The sequence below is a fragment of the Bubalus kerabau genome, chromosome 11 (assembly GCF_029407905.1).
Source record: "Bubalus kerabau isolate K-KA32 ecotype Philippines breed swamp buffalo chromosome 11, PCC_UOA_SB_1v2, whole genome shotgun sequence".
Taxonomy (NCBI): Eukaryota; Metazoa; Chordata; class Mammalia; order Artiodactyla; family Bovidae; genus Bubalus; species Bubalus kerabau.
In genome coordinates, this window is record NC_073634.1 from 104108368 (window position 1) to 104126220 (window position 17853).

General features: G+C 44.0%; 1 protein-coding gene across 3 annotated transcripts in view; it reads left to right on the forward strand.

The window, feature by feature from the left end:
• The first annotated feature begins 442 nt into the window (after positions 1 to 442).
• Positions 443 to 17853, forward strand: part of NUP214 (nucleoporin 214) — a 91362-nt gene continuing 73951 nt past the window's right edge. For 2 of the 3 annotated variants that reach the window (XM_055541421.1, XM_055541422.1), the window contains exons 1-11: positions 445 to 673; positions 3026 to 3221; positions 3853 to 4004; positions 5363 to 5561; positions 6461 to 6531; positions 7054 to 7117; positions 7744 to 7847; positions 9620 to 9726; positions 10346 to 10412; positions 12642 to 12768; positions 14587 to 14748. In XM_055541421.1, the coding sequence (XP_055397396.1) occupies positions 473 to 673; positions 3026 to 3221; positions 3853 to 4004; positions 5363 to 5561; positions 6461 to 6531; positions 7054 to 7117; positions 7744 to 7847; positions 9620 to 9726; positions 10346 to 10412; positions 12642 to 12768; positions 14587 to 14748 (1450 nt within the window). In that variant the 5' untranslated portion in view covers positions 445 to 472. Of the gene's footprint in view, positions 674 to 3025; positions 3222 to 3852; positions 4005 to 5362; positions 5562 to 6460; positions 6532 to 7053; positions 7118 to 7743; positions 7848 to 9619; positions 9727 to 10345; positions 10413 to 12641; positions 12769 to 14586; positions 14749 to 17853 lie in introns of all 3 variants that reach the window. The other variant, XM_055541423.1, reaches the window with a different exon arrangement.

Here is a 17853-nt window from a genome sequence, read left to right on the forward strand (position 1 = left end):
ACCTTGAAAAAAGTAAACAAAGCTGATCGCTGGGGTCCTTTAATCTCCCCTTTCAGCCTTCAGAAACACCAGGGGCGAGGCCCCGTCCCATCAACTTTCTGAACACCTTTTCCTTCCGCACCCCGTCCAAAGCCTTTCTCAGAAGCTGCCCCTTGGAAATATTTGTCAAGCTCCTAACATCTTTGAAATCGAAACTATTAATAACCACCTACATCCAAAGATTACTGTGAAGCCTCAACGAAACGAGCGTGGATATCTCGCGCTTGCACTACAGACTAAAGGAAACCCACACGAGGCGAACCCACGCCACCTGCAGACGACAGCGGCGGCCCGGGAGCAGACGGGCGCAGGCGCAGTGACTGCCAGGTCACGCCTCCTACTCTTCCGAGCCGACCAATGGGAGGCGGCTGCTAGGAGGCGGCCGCGCGACTTCAGAAGGTCCCCTCAGCTTTCAGCCACGCCGCGGACCGAAATGCGTGCCGTCACCAAAAGCGCGCCGGAAGTGCGAGTTGTGCCGCTCGTCGCAAGCTCGGAGGGGAGGAAGTTGGCCTCGGAAAGACCTGGGCTGCGTGGGCCAGGCCGCGGGCGGCGGCGGTGGTGGCTCCTTTCACCAACTGAGGGCCGCGCGATGGGAGACGAAATGGATGCCGTGATCCCTGAGCGGGAGATGAAGGTCAGGTGTTGGCCGGGGCCTCCCACCCTTCCTTAATCCTGGTGTTGCCTTGGCGCCTCCCTGACCCGGGAAGCGCGGGTGTCCGCTGCCCCGCCTCCTGACTGAACGGTGGGAGGCCATGCAAGTTCTTGTTACCGCGTCCTGGAGCGCTCTGCCGTGCAGCCGGCGTGAAAGCCCCACGGAATGTACTTTCCGCGTCCCCTGTTGGTCTTGTGCGAGCCTCCTGAGTTATCGTAGTTCCTTTAATGTGGTCGTCGGAGTATGGGAATAACTGTTGTTTATTGAGCGTTTGCTTGCATGCCAGGCACTGGTAGCTATCACAGCGACCCTAGGAAGTACTTGTTAATGTAGAGGAGCAAATAGAGGCTCGGAAAGTAACTTACCCAAAGCCGCCTTTGACAGGCGGACTGAAATCTAGGTTGTTGTGAGCAGTTTTAAAGATTCTGTCCTCTGTCGCTGAACTAGTTCAAGCCTGTAACCCAGGCTTGCTTAACGCAGAGCAGGGATCATCCCTTATCCTACAGGCGCTTTTGTTTTTGTTGTGTTAGTCGTTCGCGACTCCTTGGGACCCCATGGACTGTAGCCCCCTGGATTCCTCTGTCCATGGGATTCTCAGGCAAGAATACTGGGGTGGGTTGCCAAGCTCTCCTCCAGGGGATCTTCCTGACTCAGGAATTAAACCCATGTCTGCCGCCTTGCAGGCGGATTCTTTACTGTCTGAGCCACCAGGGAAGCCCACAAGTCCTTTAATTAACTAGAATTGGAGGTCCGTTTTTGGTACTGGAAATCCTCCTGAAGTCAGGAAACTTGAGAGGATCAGATGATCCAAATCTCAGCTCAGTTCAGTCGCTCGGGCATGTCCAACTCTTGGACCCCATGGACTGCGGCACTGCCAGGCTTCCCTGTCCATCACCAACTCCCAGAGCTTGCTCACACTCGTGTCCATAGAAAGGAAATATTAATAAGTAATGGGAAGATTTTAGGCATTTGGACAACAACTCACTGAAATGCATTAGGAAGTAGTAATCCATACCATGTTAAGAGTAGAAGTCTCTTCTTGAGAATCTCTGCCAAGGGTGACCAACCCAGTGAGAGTGTGCCCTGTTCCTCATGTAGGTTGGGGCAGAAGGATAAAAAGGTTTTAGAACCACAGACTCAGAAAATGGTGGTCTCACATTGAGTTTCTGATTACCAAGACCCAGAGGTTATCAGGATGAGAATTAACAAAAAACTGAAAACTTTATGGTGCTGGAGAAGACTCTTTAGAGTCCCTTGGACAGCAAGGAGATTAAACCAGTCCATCCTAAAGGAAATCAGTCCTGAACATTTTTGGAAGAACTGATGCTGAAGCTGAAGCTCCAATTCTTTGGCCACCTGATGCAACTGACTCGTTGGAAAAGACCCTGATGCAGGGAAAGACTGAGGGCAGGAGGAAAAGGGGGCTACAGAGGATGAGATGGTTGGGTGGCATCACTGACTCAATGGACATGAGTTTGAGCGAGCTCCGGGATTTGGTGATGGACAGGGAAGCCTGACATGCTGCAGTCCATGGGGTCACAAAGAGTCACACTGAGTGACTGAACTATGGTCTCACCTGGAAAGCCGTGTGGATGTCTGATCACCATATGCAGTTGGAATTAAGAAGATTATTTCAGTTACTCTTTTACCAAATATGTTTAAACATCACATCCAAGGAAATTAGTATGTGGGGATCCTGTAGAAAACACCGTGTAGTGTAGTGTAGTGTAGTGAAAGTCACTCAGTCGTGTCCGACTCTTTGCGATGCTATGGACTATATAGTCCATGGAATTCTCCAGGCCAGAATACTGGAGTGGGTAGCCTGTCCCTTCTCCAGGGGATCTTCCCAACCCAGGTCTCCCGCGTTGCAGGTAGATTCTTTACCACCTGAGCCACAAAGGAAGCCATAGGAAACACTATAAAAGTACACAAATGAAGGCTGAGAAAGGCTGTCTTTGGTTTTTATGTCTTTTAGAGTGTAAGCAAAAGGAGATTTACATTCTTTTCACTAAAACCTTGATTTAAAGATAGGTTTAGAGTTGAAGGGAAAAAATATGTATAGTACAACTTAATGTGTGCATGCTCAGTTGCATCCAACTTTTGCAAGTCCATGGACTGTAGCCCACCAGGCTCCTCTTTCCATAGAATCTTCTAGGCAAGACTATTGGAGTGAGTTGGCATTGCCTCCTCCAGGGGATCTGCCCCACCCAGGGGTCAAACCGGCCACACAGTCTTTACTCTCAGGGTAATATATATTTTGGTGTACCAGAATATGACAGGTAATGTAATGTCCTATTTTCCCTGAATTGATCTTGTTTTGACCCTGCACCATAGGATTTTCAGTTTAGAGCACTGAAGAAAGTGAGAATCTTTGATTCTCCTGAGGAGTTGCCCAAGGAACGCTCAAGTCTGCTTTCTGTGTCCAACAAATACGGCCTGGTCTTTGCTGGTGGAGCCAGTGGATTGCACGTTTTTTCTACTAAAAATCTTCTTATTCAGAATAAACCTGGAGATGATCCTAATAAGATAGGTAAGTTACTCGGTTTATGTTGCATGATAGAGAGAGGAACATAGTGAAGTGCTAATGTCATTTGCTTCTTAAGTTTTACATAGTAAAAGTAAAACTACTGTTAGTCCTGAGGTTGACCCCCAAGAAGAGGAAGTGCTAGATGGGCTGCTGGAAGCCTTCCTGGGTGTTCTTGCTGGTCCTTTGTATTTCTCTTCTGATGACTTGTTCCTCTGAACTCAGAGGGAAGAACGGCTTACCTTTGTGCCACACATTTTTTTTGTTGTTCAGTTCAACTTGGGTTCTGGCTCTCTAGGAGAAGAATTTTGCTGCATAGCCTTTTAGTCGTCATAACAGCATCATTCACACAAATGGGAACGTGTTCTGTTTGGAGCATTGTTGCAGAAATATGGTACAGGACTAGATTGAACCAGAGCTGTGGTCACAGTTGGTTTCCCCAGGCCGTATGGGGAGAGTCCCTGCAATACTCAGTGCAGCGTTAGCCATCTGTAAGGAAGCTGCAGTTCTTCTGCACAACTTGGTATCAGGGTGCGTACGTTTATGTAGATGCAAGAATGGTTTCACATAGACCTGAATAGAGTTTGTGGCTTATGCTTCAAACATTCCATTTTCTGCTCTGTTTTTTTGTTTTCAGTCGATAAAGTTCAAAGCTTGCTGGTTCCTATGAAATTCCCAATACATCACCTGGCCCTGAGCTGCGATAACCTCACACTGTCCGTGTGCATGATGTCCAGTGAATATGGTTCCATTATTGCTTTTTTTGATGTTCGCACATTCTCAAATGAGGTAAGCTGCTGGCAGATTCTAGGGACTTAAGAAGAGTGCCTGGTATTGAATCATAACCTAGAAGTTCCTGGTTGACCTTTGAATTCTTTTTCTAGATTTGAATTCGGGTTTTTAAGAGGTCCTTAATTATAGAATCATAAATCAAGATCTTTGCGATAATAGGGACTTCAAGAAATTATTTTGTAACACCATCTGCCCTAGGGTGCTGTCATTTCTCATTTACACTTGAGACAGCCAGAGCCCAGGGACTCTTAAGTGACTTGCCTGAGGCCACAGAGTTAGTAGATGGTGTCAGGAGTCCCTGCATGCTGGGTCTCTGGCCTCCTCCTGCAGTGTTCTTCATCCCAGGCTGTTTAGTAGCGGTGATAGTAAGATTGAGTGTTTGTATTGACCGCGTGCCAGGCCCTGTGCTAGTGCTTTGCGTGCCGTGTTTTCATTCACGCCTGCCCCTCTTGGCTCTATACTAGCCTTATACACTCGGTATCGTGGTCTTCATCTCGGAGATGGAGAAACAGGCCCAAAGAGTTAAGTAACCATCCAAGAGTACAGCAGTACTTGGGGGGTTTTGTTTGTTTGAGGCACTTTTTTTTTTTTAAGTAGAAAGGAATTTCTTGATTCCTCTCCTGGGGAAAGGGGGATGCAGCAGGCTCATGCCCCTGAAACACCACGCCTCAACCCCAGAGGCTTTGGCGAGCAGTTTCGCAGCAATGGCTCAATGGCGGGGTTGCTGATAGAAGATTAGCATGTGTGCGGGGCTCGCACACCTTTAATGTGGCTTCAAGTGGTCTCTCTTTCTTTCTTTTTTATTAAACATTTAATTTTGTTTTGGGATATAGCTGATTAGCAATGTTGTGATAGTGTCAGCTGAACGGTGAAGGGACTCAACCATACATATCGAAGCACCTTTTATATCGTTAATCTTTCATTAGCCTTCGACAGCAAATCGTTCACTGAGGCTATTTTGGAATTTTGAAGCCTGCTGGGGCTTCTGCGTACCAATTAAAATAAGTTCAGTATTTTAAGATGAGCACTCTCTAAAATTCAAGGACCCAACACTATTAAGAAGCAGAGTCTCAGTTTTTATTTTGTTTATGCTCTTTATCCATTATTTTGCATTTGCGTATTCCCTGTTGAGAGTCCCTCTAAGTATGCTACAATAATTGATGGCCATTTTCAAAATTATGTTAAAATTGTCTGTAACTAATAGACTGTTGTGTAGAGCTACAGTTTTTTTTCATGGTCACGGGGAAAACCGAACTGTAATCTGAGAAAACTTGCATATTCAATAATTTTCTTGGACCACTGAATGTCTCTGTATTTATCTGTTTATTTTTGCCTCTGGGCATTTGTTTTAAAAGGCTAAACAGCAGAAACGTCCGTTTGCATATCATAAGCTCTTAAAAGATGCAGGAGGCTTGGTGATTGACATGAAGTGGAACCCTGCGGTCTCCTCCATGGTGGCAGTTTGTCTGGCCGACGGCAGCATTGCAGTCCTACAAGTCACAGAGACAGTGAAAGTGTGTGCCACCCTTCCTTCCACAGTAGGAGTAACGTCTGGTGAGTAATGACGTCTTTTACTCTGTAACATATGGTAATGGTCATCTATTTAAAAATTAATCTCTGAGGAAAAAAGCAAATGGGGCTCTTTGTCATACTTGTTTTTTGGTAGAAGTGGAGAGAGTGTATTTTATTTCTGTAGTTACTGTCCTTGAAGCCACACAGCACACATGATTTACCTTCAGTGTGCATGGGCTTTCTGGTGAAATGTTTGGGTATAGAAATGTTTGGTTTAGAACTGTGTTGTTGAAATAATTATTTTGACCTAAAAGATCAGACTCTGAAACAGTCATTTGTACCTTAGGGGGAAAACATTAGAAAATATCCAGTAGAAGCAAGAGAAAGATTTCTTGATATTTGAAAACCTTTTCTACCCTCCTCGATTTATCTAAAAACTGGAGTTTTCTGCACTTTACAGCTTTCTGGGCAATATTCCATTGAAAAAGCCTTTTTAGCAACTGATTCAATGGCCCGGTAACAAATCACAGTTCGACTGTATCATCAACATGATGTTTCTTTTTTTACTTTGCCAAGTAAGGATGACCCCACAGTCTTCCATGGACTGATAGAAAGAGGAACACAAAGTGGTAATTGTTGCCATTTAGTCGCTGCTAAGTCATGTCGGACCCTTTTGCAACCCCATGGACTGCAGCACGCCAGGCTCTTCTATCCATGAGATTTCCCAGGCAAGAATACTGGAGTAGGTTGCCATTTCCTTCTCCAAGAGATCTTCCCGAGCCAGGGATCAAACCTGCACCCCCTGCATTGGCAGGTGGATCTTTTACGCTAAGTCACCAGGGAAGCCTGAAGTGGTGATTACGTGGCTGTTTTGGTACATATCTCATGGTTTGCTCCATTTTCTTCAGTTTTTAATTGGTAGTATTTTCTTCTTTGCCCAGTGTGCTGGAGCCCCAAAGGAAAGCAGCTGGCTGTGGGGAAGCAGAATGGAACTGTGGTCCAGTATCTTCCTGTAAGTCTTGCCTTGGGCTTCAGAGTGTTTTTATCAAGTAACTGTTTTGGGGTTGGTTTGGTAGTATTTTTGCTGTTTTTTCCTATTAAAATATAACTTATATTCATTGCAAAAAATCTGTCTGTACCAAGAGAATGCAGGAAAGAGTTGTCGCGTGTCCACTCTGTCATCCTTTTCCTGTGGTCTTCCAGAGATAATATTCATGAATACTCTTCAGTATAAATTGGCAGAGAATCTGTGTATGTCTGATCAGATCTGATTGAGAAGGAGAGTCTCGCGGGCAGTGCTGAGGCCTGTGCTGTCGTGTGTTCCTCCTGTTCTCTGCAGGGTACAGGGTGGTGAATGTGGCGGAATAGGTTTGAGGTTTAGGTTCTGTTTCTTCTTTATCATCACAAAAAGTTGTTACATGAAATTTGGTACATGTTCTTTTAGGGCATTGGCCTGTAAAACGATAATACAGTTGTTGGAGTTGCGGTCTGGGGATTGCTTTGTTTGACACTGTTTTTTTCAAATCTCTTTCAGACTTTGCAGGAAAAAAAAGTCATTCCTTGTCCTCCATTTTACGAGGCAGACCATCCCGTCAGAGGTAACACAGCTGCCTTTCTTACTAGGCTGACGTCTAATGAGGCACTGTCTGTACTGCAGAAATGTTAGACTGTGTGAGGTGCCTGCACACTGGCTCAGGAGGGTGCTGGTGCCTCCTGTGTGAAAACTGTCATTGTTTCAGTTAGCTAATTAGGTCTCGATCCCTGGGACGGGACGATCCCCTGGAGAAGGAAATGGCAACCCACTCTAGTCTTCTTGCCTGGGAAATCCCGTGGACAGAGAAGCCTGGTGGTCTACAGTCCATGGGTGGCAAAGAGTTGAACATGGCTACATGACTGAGCACAGCATACACACACGATTAAATCACCGTAACAGTAATTCTCTAGTAGATACCTGTGTCACTTGGTAAATGACGTTAAATGGATCCTGACTTTTTTTTTTTTAATTAGAATTCTTCATTATTTGCTTTGATTTTCATCTGTTGGGGGTAAAATACCACTCTGGAATGAATTTGGGCTTTTTGAATCTTTGTGAATTATATTTAGTGAAGTCTGGGCCTTTTTAAAAGCTATAGTAGTTGGATATTTATCTATGAGCTGATAGTTTTATAATGTACAGGGGTTATCCCAAGCACAAAGGTGGTTTATTAGGATGTGTGTCTTTCAGTTCTGGACGTTCTGTGGATCGGCACATACGAATTCACGATAGCGTATGCCGCGGCGGATGGGGCCTTGGAGACGGCTCCGGACGTGGTGGTGGCTCTGCTCCCGGTGCGTGTGTGAAGGCTGTCTTGATGATTTGAGAATCACAGAAGTCTTCTAATCAAGTCAGAGGCTTTAGGCGTCTCTCTCCTTTCCTTACTGGCAGTGCTACCACTTGAGGTGTGCGATTTTTTTTAACGCTGCACTAGGGGCCTGAGGTGGAGAAAGCAATGGCACCCCACTCCAGTACTCTTGCCTGGAAAATCCCATGGACGGAGGATCCTGGTAGGCTGCCCGTGGGGTTGCTAGGAGTCGGACACGACTGAGCGACTTCACTTTCACTTTTCACTTTCACGCATTGGAGAAGGAAATGGCAACCCACTCCAGTGTTCTTGCCTGGAGAATCCCAGGGATGGGGAGCCTGGTGGGCTGCCGTCTGTGGGGTCGCACAGAGTCGGACACGACTGACGAGACTTAGCAGCAGTAGCAGCAGCAGGGGCCTGAGGACCAAAATGGTGGTGTCCACTTAGAGCATGTTCTATTGTTGAGTCACATGGTGAAAAAAATCCTAAAACTTTAAGTTGTAAACTGTGAGTTGTGATAGGTGTTAATCTGATGAAGTCATTTTAGAAAAGCAAGAAAATACCTTGATTTTCAAAATTCATTCACTTTTTCAGCGACTGAACAACAAAGTGTGTCAATATGCAGTGGTACCATTTTTAATCTTTGCCAATCGGATATGAGAAAAAAGTGCCTCGTTTTTATTAACTCTTTTGGGTTCCTGACAATATCAAATTTTAAAAATAAGTTTGTTAAGGTGCCTTATTTCAAGATTCGGAGAAGGCAATGGCACCCCACTCCAGTACTCTGGCCTGGAAAATCCCATGGACGGAGGAGCCTGGTAGGCTACAGTCCATGGGGTCGCTAAGAGTCGGACACGACTGAGCGACTTCACTTTCACTTTTCACTTTCATGCATTGGAGAAGGAAATGGCAACCCACTCGTGGTCTTGCCTGGAGAATCCCAGGGATGGGGGAGCCTGGTGGGCTGCCGTCTATGGGGTCACACAGAGTCGGACATGACTGAAGTGACTTAACATAACGTATTTCAAGATTAAGATTTTCTGTTCCCAGGGATAATACTAACACTAGCATTTGCTGAGTACCGTTTATGTTCCATGCACTGGATTAGAAACTTTCTATGTATCCTTTCATAGCTCACTTAAAACAGCCTTTGATGTAGACTTTTTAGGTCCATCATTTGTTGTTGCTGTTCAGTCGCTGAGTTGTGTCTGACTCTGCGACTGCTTGGGCTGCAGCACGCCAGGCCTCCCTGTCCTTCACCATCTCCTGGAGCGTGCTCAGACTCATGTCCGTTGGGTCGGTGATGCCGTCCAACCATCTAACCCTCTGTTGTCCCCTTCTCTTCCTGCCTCTGATCTTTCCCAGCATGAGGGTCTTTTCTAGTGAGTTGGCTCTTTGCATCAGGTGGCCAGAGTATTGGTGCTTCAACTTCAGCATCAGTCCCTCCAGTGAGTATTCAGGATTGATTTCCTTTAGGTGTAGGTCCATCATACATAGGAGAAAGCATTATCAGAGAAGTTGAGTAATCTATCCATGCTGAAGTGACAGACAGGTTTGAATTCAGTTTGGTCCATGGCCAATGTTTCTGTTCTTTGTATTGTCTTTATAGTGTGTCTATGTATTTTGAGTGTATTTTCTTTTTTTTTTTTAGTATATTTTCTCATAAAACAAAGGATTTTATCTTTTGAGATTCTTAACTTTGTAGGATTAAAGAAAAATCACCCATGAGATTCTTTTTTCTCACTCTGTTCAATGTAGAAAAAAGAGGAAAAGCACCCTGAGGTGTTTATGAACTTCATGGAGCCCTGTTATGGCAGCTGTACGGAGAGGCAGCATCATTACTACCTCAGCTACATTGAAGAGTGGTGAGCTGCGGACGAGGGGGCACACCTGAGCCATTTTGTCCTGCTTGTTCTGTCTCCTCTCTGTGAGAGAGGAGAATAGAGGTTGGAGATGCCCTAAACATATATTCAGCTCATGTTGGATAATGCCCTTCTGACTGCTACATCTGTTTCCCCAGTCTTGAATTATGTACCTCGAATACACACTAAACTTAAAAATCCCATTTTCTCAATAAGTCCACTGATGACTTAAGAAAATACAGATATTTAAGGAACATATTAAAAGTTTCCCTCTGAGCTGAAGTGTCCCTTTGAAAGATGGATTTCTTGAAACAAAGCTTCTCTTCCTTCAGTTAGGTTATTCTCTCCTCAGGGTGGTATATTTGTTGGGCTCTGAATTGATTCTGTAGTGTTTCCCCTTTGTCTTAAGTAAGGAGACAGTTGGCTGAGTCTCCAGGGCTCTGACCTATGGACTAAAAAGTAAAGCTTTACGTCCAAAATCTTCTTACCTTCAACGAGGTAGAAAAGAAAAGCTCGCCTTTCTCCTTGATAGAGCGAAGCTTTGTAGGTGTCGCACTGGCTCAAGTCAAGGTACAGCTGTTGCCGTTTGAATTTAATGGCCTTCCGGTTTTATCCTTTGAAGGGATTTAGTGCTGGCAGCATCCGCGGCTTCCACAGAAGTCAGCATCCTCGCGCGACAGAGCAGCCAGGTAAATGTTTCTCTTTTGCCACTTTTATGTGATGTTGTTCTCAGAGATTTTGGAGGGTTTAACTGTGAGGTTAAGATTTAGCTGAAGTCACACCCCTTTTATTGAGTTTCTGGATGAGAGCACAGCTTAAAAAAGCTGTGGGCCAAATGGCTCGGGTATTGTGTTGGACAGACTTGGGTGTTGGATTCAGCAGTTCCTTCAGTGTTATCTGAAGCCCTCTGCTTGCACCCTCCATGAATACCTCATAACCATGGTCGTAATCAAATGTATTCCAATAGGAGTGTACCTGGGTGTGTAGGAGGCTTTTTCTGCTTTGTTCTGTTTAACTGTCTTTATTTTCTCCTTATTACTTGAATCTGCCTCTTCTATTCAATGAACTATAACCCATCCTTGACTATGGAAGAGACATGCAAGTCAGACCAAACTGTGACTCTTCAGAAATACCTTGTTTGGAAAACCACCAGAAAGCTAAAAGCATTTGTGTAGACAAGCCCCCATCTTCTTCCGCTTTGTGCTCCTTGCAGGCCAGAGTGGGCTGAGGTTGTCATGGTACACTACCCTTATGCAGAGTGACTACACAGGAGACACAGCTCCTCAGCCGAAAACTTTCCTTTTTAAAAGTCTACCTGGAGTTTGAAAATGTTCTGTGCATCCTGTTCCTCTTCAACCATTCAACATTTATCCATCCTTCTCTTGAGTGGCAAGGTGGCCCACCATGAGTGCTTAGCTCTCAGAGTCCCGCACTCTTGATTTGCTGCTCTTGGATTAACTTCAGTAACAGTCTCCTGATAGCACAAGTATTTTATGTATTCACACATTAAGAAACTCTTTGCTTTTTGCTTTTTATCAAAGTAATTTATGTTCATGGTTGAAAAGTCAGGTAGTGGAAAAGGGCTTATACGTGAAATATCAGCCCTTCCCATCCTGTCCTAGTCTGTTCCGTTCTCTAAAAGAGACTCTAAAAAAAACTTGTGGTCTCTCTCTCTTAATGGTTATCTCCTTATCCCGAAATAATAATCTACTGCATCACTGGTTATCGATTGTTAACTTTAAATTATTAGCCATGACGCAAATGAGGATTTAGCTCACATGTGGCCTTTAGACTTCCCCGTCCTTCCTTTCAATAGGATTAGAGCACTGTTTTAGTCTCTTCTACTTGTTACCTTTGAACATTTAGTGATCATTTTTACCTTCGATTCTTACGGTTTTACCGTGTACGGTCTCTCATGATCTTCCGAGCTGTGAGAGAACCATCTCAGTACCCACCCTTGCCTTTGGCACACCTGCTCCACGCCCACCTTTCAGGTGTTGTCACCTGCATCTCATATTCCACAAAACCAAAGCTGATATTGGTGTATTTTGCCCTGTAGTGATTAGCAAGCTGTCTTTGTTTTGTGTACTGTTGTATTGCCGATTGTTTTTCAAAGTTGGAACCCGTTTCATTTACTAACGTTATTGTGAATGTGACTGTTCACTTCATGCCTAAGGCTTGGATCACGATTGCTTTCTTTCCTGAACAGTTTTTTTGTTTTTCTGTTTCTCGTTGAAAATTATTCCTCCTTTAATTCATGCTGCCCAGTTTTGATCAGCATTGAAAGTTAGACAAAATGTCCATGATTTTTAAAAACCAGGAGTCATTTGTTGTAGGGAACAGATCCCACTCAAGCAAACATGAGCCAAAGGGGAGTTTATTGGAAAGATGTGGTGGTTTCTCAAGGAATCCAGTGGCAGGAAGATTGACCAGTGTGAGGAAATACACTGAGAACTAGGAAGATGAGCTGAGGTCACCTTCTGTCTCTGTGGTCGAGTGAGCACAGGGCATCCGGCAGCTTTCTAGGCTGTGTGCTCACGACCGCAGTCGTCACCTGGCGCTCCTGGTCCCCATCCAGATTCCTCAGTGCAGCTGCTGACTGGCTCCATGCGGCTGTTAGATGGTCCCCCTGTGTCAGGAGTCCACTTGGATGTGGAGAACACGTCAGAGAATGTTCGTGATAGTGATATTTATTCACCAGACAGGAGCTTTGTACACCAGGAACAGATAGAAAGACTTGGAAAAGGAGCCCCTTGCTTCCTGCGGGGTTCATAGCTTTTAGACTATGTTTCCAGATTTTAGAGTCCCAGGGAATGCAATACTAAACCAAGTGAGTTCCCTTTTTCTCCTCTCCTATTTGAACAGTGCTGGAGAAAGCTCTAACCAACACTGTATCTTCTACTTGTTCTTTTTTCCAGAATAGTTGGGAATCTTGGCTGTTGGAGGATTCTAGTCGAGCTGAACTGCCTGTGACAGACAAGAGTGATGATTCCTTGCCCATGGGAGTTGCCATAGATTACACTAACCAAGTGGAAATCACCATCAGTAAGTATAGTCTGTCATAGCTAAGCTACGTGCAGAAATAGTCTTCTTCCCATCATGGTTAATATTCAAATCCAGCTCTACATTTTCACGATGGAACTTTCTCTGCCATGCACTTTAGCTTGTCGTAGTGTGTCTGTGTAAAGAGTGAGACAGAGTGCACTATACCACACTCGTCTGATTTAAGTGGATATTCATTGACCAAGGTCACACACTCTGTGTGTCTCTGTGTATATAAGAATATGGCTAAAATACAGAACACCGACTTCATAACCTTGTTTCTTTGCCCCTCCTGGTTTCCCAGGGCCTCCCAGGCAGGTGGTGTATCCCAATACTTGGTTCGATGGCTTGGATAAGAAAATGGAGGCCTCAAGCACAGACTTCCACATGGGGCCTGAGCATGTGCTCTGAGTCTGTCTTCTCCCCTGCTGATATCTTGGCAGGGCTGCAGTCCCATGAAATGTGAACGTGAGAAACGGATCTAGAGAGCAAGCTGGTGGTTGTGAGCAGGGAGAGGGAAGGGGAGGGGCATTATAGGAGTTGGGGAGCAGGAGGTACAAACCGCTGGGTGTGAGACAGACTACAGGGAGGCGGTGCACGCGGCCAGTGTAAGTGGGGTGTAACCTGTAAAACTTGTGTAAAGAATTAAGAGAATTAAAAAAAAAAAAGAGCCAAGGAGACAGTATAATGAAAAGGCAGCGGAATGGAGTGGAAAAAAAATCTATAAAGCATGGATCTGATAAGGGGTTAATACCCAAAATATATAAGGAACCCATGCAACTCAATAGCAAAGTGAAATAAATAACCTGATTAGGAAATGGACAGAGGACCTGAATAGACATTTTTCTAAAGAAAGCATGCAGATGGCCAACGTACATTAAAAGGTGCTCGACATTACTAATTACCAGCATAGGGAACTCTGCTCAATACTCTATAATGACCAAATGGGAAAGCAATCTAAAAAAGTGGATGTGTGTGTATATATACACACACATATATATAAATGACTGCTTCACTTTGCCATACAGCAGAAACTAGTGCAACGTTGTCAATCAGCTATGCTCCAATAAAAACTTTTTAAAAGTTTTCACCACACACACAAAATGGTCACTACATGAGCTGAGCGATGTGTTTATTAGCTTGGCTGGTAGTTATTTCACAGTATGTGTGTCCTTCAAATCATGTTATACACCTTAAGTACATAGCCATTTTTATTTGTCAGTTTTATGTGAATAAAAGTGGGAATGTGTATATATATTTTTAAAAAGGCATATACTATGTGCCTCATTTTAGAGAGGTATCTGCATCAGGCACCACTGAGTTCCTTGTCCTTTCCCTGACCAGACTGTTTGGTCTGATTCACTCAGTTACTTTTGATTCTCACGAAGACTTAATTGACAACATACATGCTTATCATTCAACTGTCAAGGACTCACTTTGCCATGTCCTTCTGTGTGTTTTCCCCAAGAGTCTCTTCTGTCATTTTTCCTGGAGACTCCTGTGTTGGTCGGGGGAATGCTGAACCTGTCTCCCTGACACCGGGACACACATGAAAATCAGAGCTTTGGGAGAGTCAGAGCCACTATGCAACTGCTGGTGTTGCTCTGTGCAGCTGGCAGTACCCTGGCTGGCTGATCGCTGCTCTGCTTTAAAGAGCCGATTCATAAGGGCTGTTCAGATCTAAATCAGAGCGAACCAACCGCAGCTTGTATGCAGATGAGTCCAGTGGGACCCCTTGCACTTCAGCCTGTCTTCGCCTCCCACGCAGGGGCCGTTCCGTTGACTTGGCTCTTCTATTACCTTGGTTTTCTTTTTTAACAGATGAGGAGAAGACTCTTCCACCTGCTCCAGTGCTTATGTTGCTTTCGACAGATGGTGTGCTTTGTCCTTTTTACATGATCAATCAAAATCCTGGCGTAAGGTCCCTCCTCAGGACACCAGAGCGGCTCTCGTTGGAAGGAGAGCGGCAACCCAAGTCATCAGGTGTGTGCCTCCACTGCCCCCCACACCCCGGTTGTGGCCAAGAGGCCTGCAGGCTCGAACAGGAGTGTCTGCTGGGATGAACACTGTGAGGTCGCAAAGTGTTGTCAGCCAGTCTGTCTCTTCAAGGCAGGACCAGTCTTCCCCTTGAACAAATGCACATACTTGCTGTCTCTCACCCCCAAGCTTTATTCACCAACCTTTACTTTAGAGAAAAAGGAAGCTCAACCCGATGGATCCCATTAGGTAATTTACTAACAATACCCTGTTGTAAGACCCCACATTATATGATCTGAAACCCAACATGTTTAATGTGAGAAATTGGTTAAGTGATTGTACATCCATACAGTGAAATGCCATGTAACAGTTAAAAATGTTATATTTATTAACAGAGAAAGGGCAGAACATGCCATGAAAGAGCACTATGATTCCTTTTTTTATGAGAAAAAATATACATTAAAAAACAACTTGTAAGATACTAAAAGGTAGATAGTGGCTACTGATGAGAACATGGAAATTTTCTTTTCTCTTTGTATTTAATTTTCTTTAGTTCCTCCCCCCACACTCCCCCCTCCACCCCCGAAGGTATCGCTTAAGTAATACATGCTTATTGGAGGAAAATTGAAAAATACAAAAACACTTTAGAGCCCATTAGTCATCAAGCAATAGCCAGTCAACATTTTGGTACATATTCTTTATGTCCATGCTACTGCTAAGTCACTTCAGTCGTGTCCGACTCTGTGAGACCCTATAGACGGCAGCCCACCAGGCTCCCCCGTCCCTGGGATTCTCCAGGCAAGAACACTGGAGTGGGTTGCCATTTCCTTCTCCAATGCATGAAAGTGAAAAGTGAAAGTGAAGTCGCTTAGTCGTGTCAGACTCTAGCGACCCCATGGACTGCAGCCTACCAGGCTCCTCCGTCCATGGGATTTTCTAGGCAAAAGTATGCATGCATATAAATGCCAGTCTGCATTTTCAGCATTTTCTCAATGACAGTCACCTGTGAGAACAAAATAAACTTTTTTAGAAGGTCATTGTTTCATATTTTGGAATTTCACTTGTATTTCTCTTTTCGAATTCTGTGAGTATATAACTAGTAAGCTTTTTCTCTTCTAATATAGTTTTTAAAGCTCACAGTGTAACCATTTCTATATCTGGTAAGAAATATGTGGACCAGTGGGTTTGGATATGGTTGAGAACACTTAAGAGTGTCTTATCGCACTGCTTCCCAGTGCAGAGTGAATTGTACATCATAAATAGAGCCACTTGGATACTTGGGCTCCTATCAACTGTCATTGTGACCCCAAGTAATATACTAGGTGCCTTTCGTAGACTGTATCGGTGCTGTTATGTTGGAAAATCTCAACACAGTGTGTACTCTTGAGTTGTTTTCTTCCCTTTAAGTGGTCCTGAGTCCCCTGAACTCCCTACACCCAGTTTCTGGGTCCATATATAATAAGCAGTGTGCCCTGTGAAGTCAGAGCCTGGGGAATGATGTTTGTTTCTTTTTCTTTCTTTCTTTTTTTAAAAATACTTATTTGACTGCTTCAGCTCTTTATTGTGGCCTGTGAAATCTTCCGTTGCAGCCCACCGTCTCTCTAGTTGAGGCACACGGGCTTAGTTACTCTGTAGTATGTGAAATCTTAGTTCCCCAATCAGGGATTGAACCTGCACCCCCTACATTGCAAGGCGGATTCTTTACCACTGAACCACCAGGGAAGCCCCAGGAAGTATTAATAGATTTACTTGTATTTATACTTTCAAAGAAGTGTGAACATTTACTTGGGGTTCTCTGTTTTCAGAAAGTGGCATTTTTATGTGCTAAATCACTTCAGTCATGTCCGACTCTTTGAGACCCCATGGACTGTAGCCCACCAGGCTTCTCTGTCCTTGGGGATTCTCCAGGCAAGAATACTGGAGTGGGTTGCTCTGCCCTCCTGCAGGGAGCCTTTCCCAACCCAGAAATCGAACCTGCGTCTCTTATGTCTCCTGCACTGGCAGGGGATGCTTTACCACTAGTGCCACCTGGGCTGCCCAGCATTTTCATGGTTGTATCCTAAGTATTTGATTCTTTTAGATACAATGAGGATAAACTGTCATCTCTGACAGTTTGAAAGAACCAAGACCTATAAATATTTTGATTGAAAAATATTGCTTTCTTAGTTATTTGGAGATTAATTTTGGAGAATTTAGAGAATTAACTTGTTTATAGAAAGTTTGGAAAATAGAAAAAAATTTAAACTTGCCTTTTTTCTTCCAGTGTTTTTTCATAAGCATCTTTCTTCATAGTTGTGATCATACTATATACATAGTTGGTATGCAGTTCATTTATTTAAATTTTAAGTGTTTTCCAGGTTCTTATGCAATTCTTATGATTTAAGAATGTTTAATATTCTGTTGAATATATTTTACCATTGGGTTGTATTAAATATCTTTTTAATTTTTTAAGTTATTTCATAGGCATTATTCTTAGAATTGGGATTACAAGGTTCATTTTTTATGATTTTTTTGAGACTTAATGTTTTCTCAAAGATTGCTAAATTAGGTACCTGGTAACAAAAAGTTTCAGGTTTATTTTACCCCTTCACCTAGGGGATTATATGTATTTATATTTTGATAATTTAGAGAACCAAAGTATGCCTCATTTAATTTGTGTTTCTTTGACTAGAGAAAATGTATATATTTTCTTCCTGTGAATTAGATTCCCAGCGTTTATCTGTTAAAGTCTCAGGACTTCCCTGGTGTTCCAATGGTTGGGACTCTGTGCTTCCAATACAGGAGGTGTGGGTTCGATCCCTGGTGAGGGAACTAAGATCTCTCATGCTTCGAGGCATGGCCAAAAAATTTAAGAAACAAATAAATGAAAAATTTAAAGTCCCCAAAGTTTTTGTTGTTGCTTTTATATTTTGGGGTTTTTTTAATTGGTTAATTTTTGACTGCATCCGGTCTTCACTGCTGCGTGGGGTGAGCGATGCTGAGTTGTTGTGAGCAGGGGCTGCTCTTTAGTTACGGTGCACGGGCTTCTCATTGTGGTGACTCCTTTTGTTGTGGAGCCCAGACTGTAGGGCACCAGGGCTTCAGCGGTTGTGGCACATGGGGTTGGTTGCC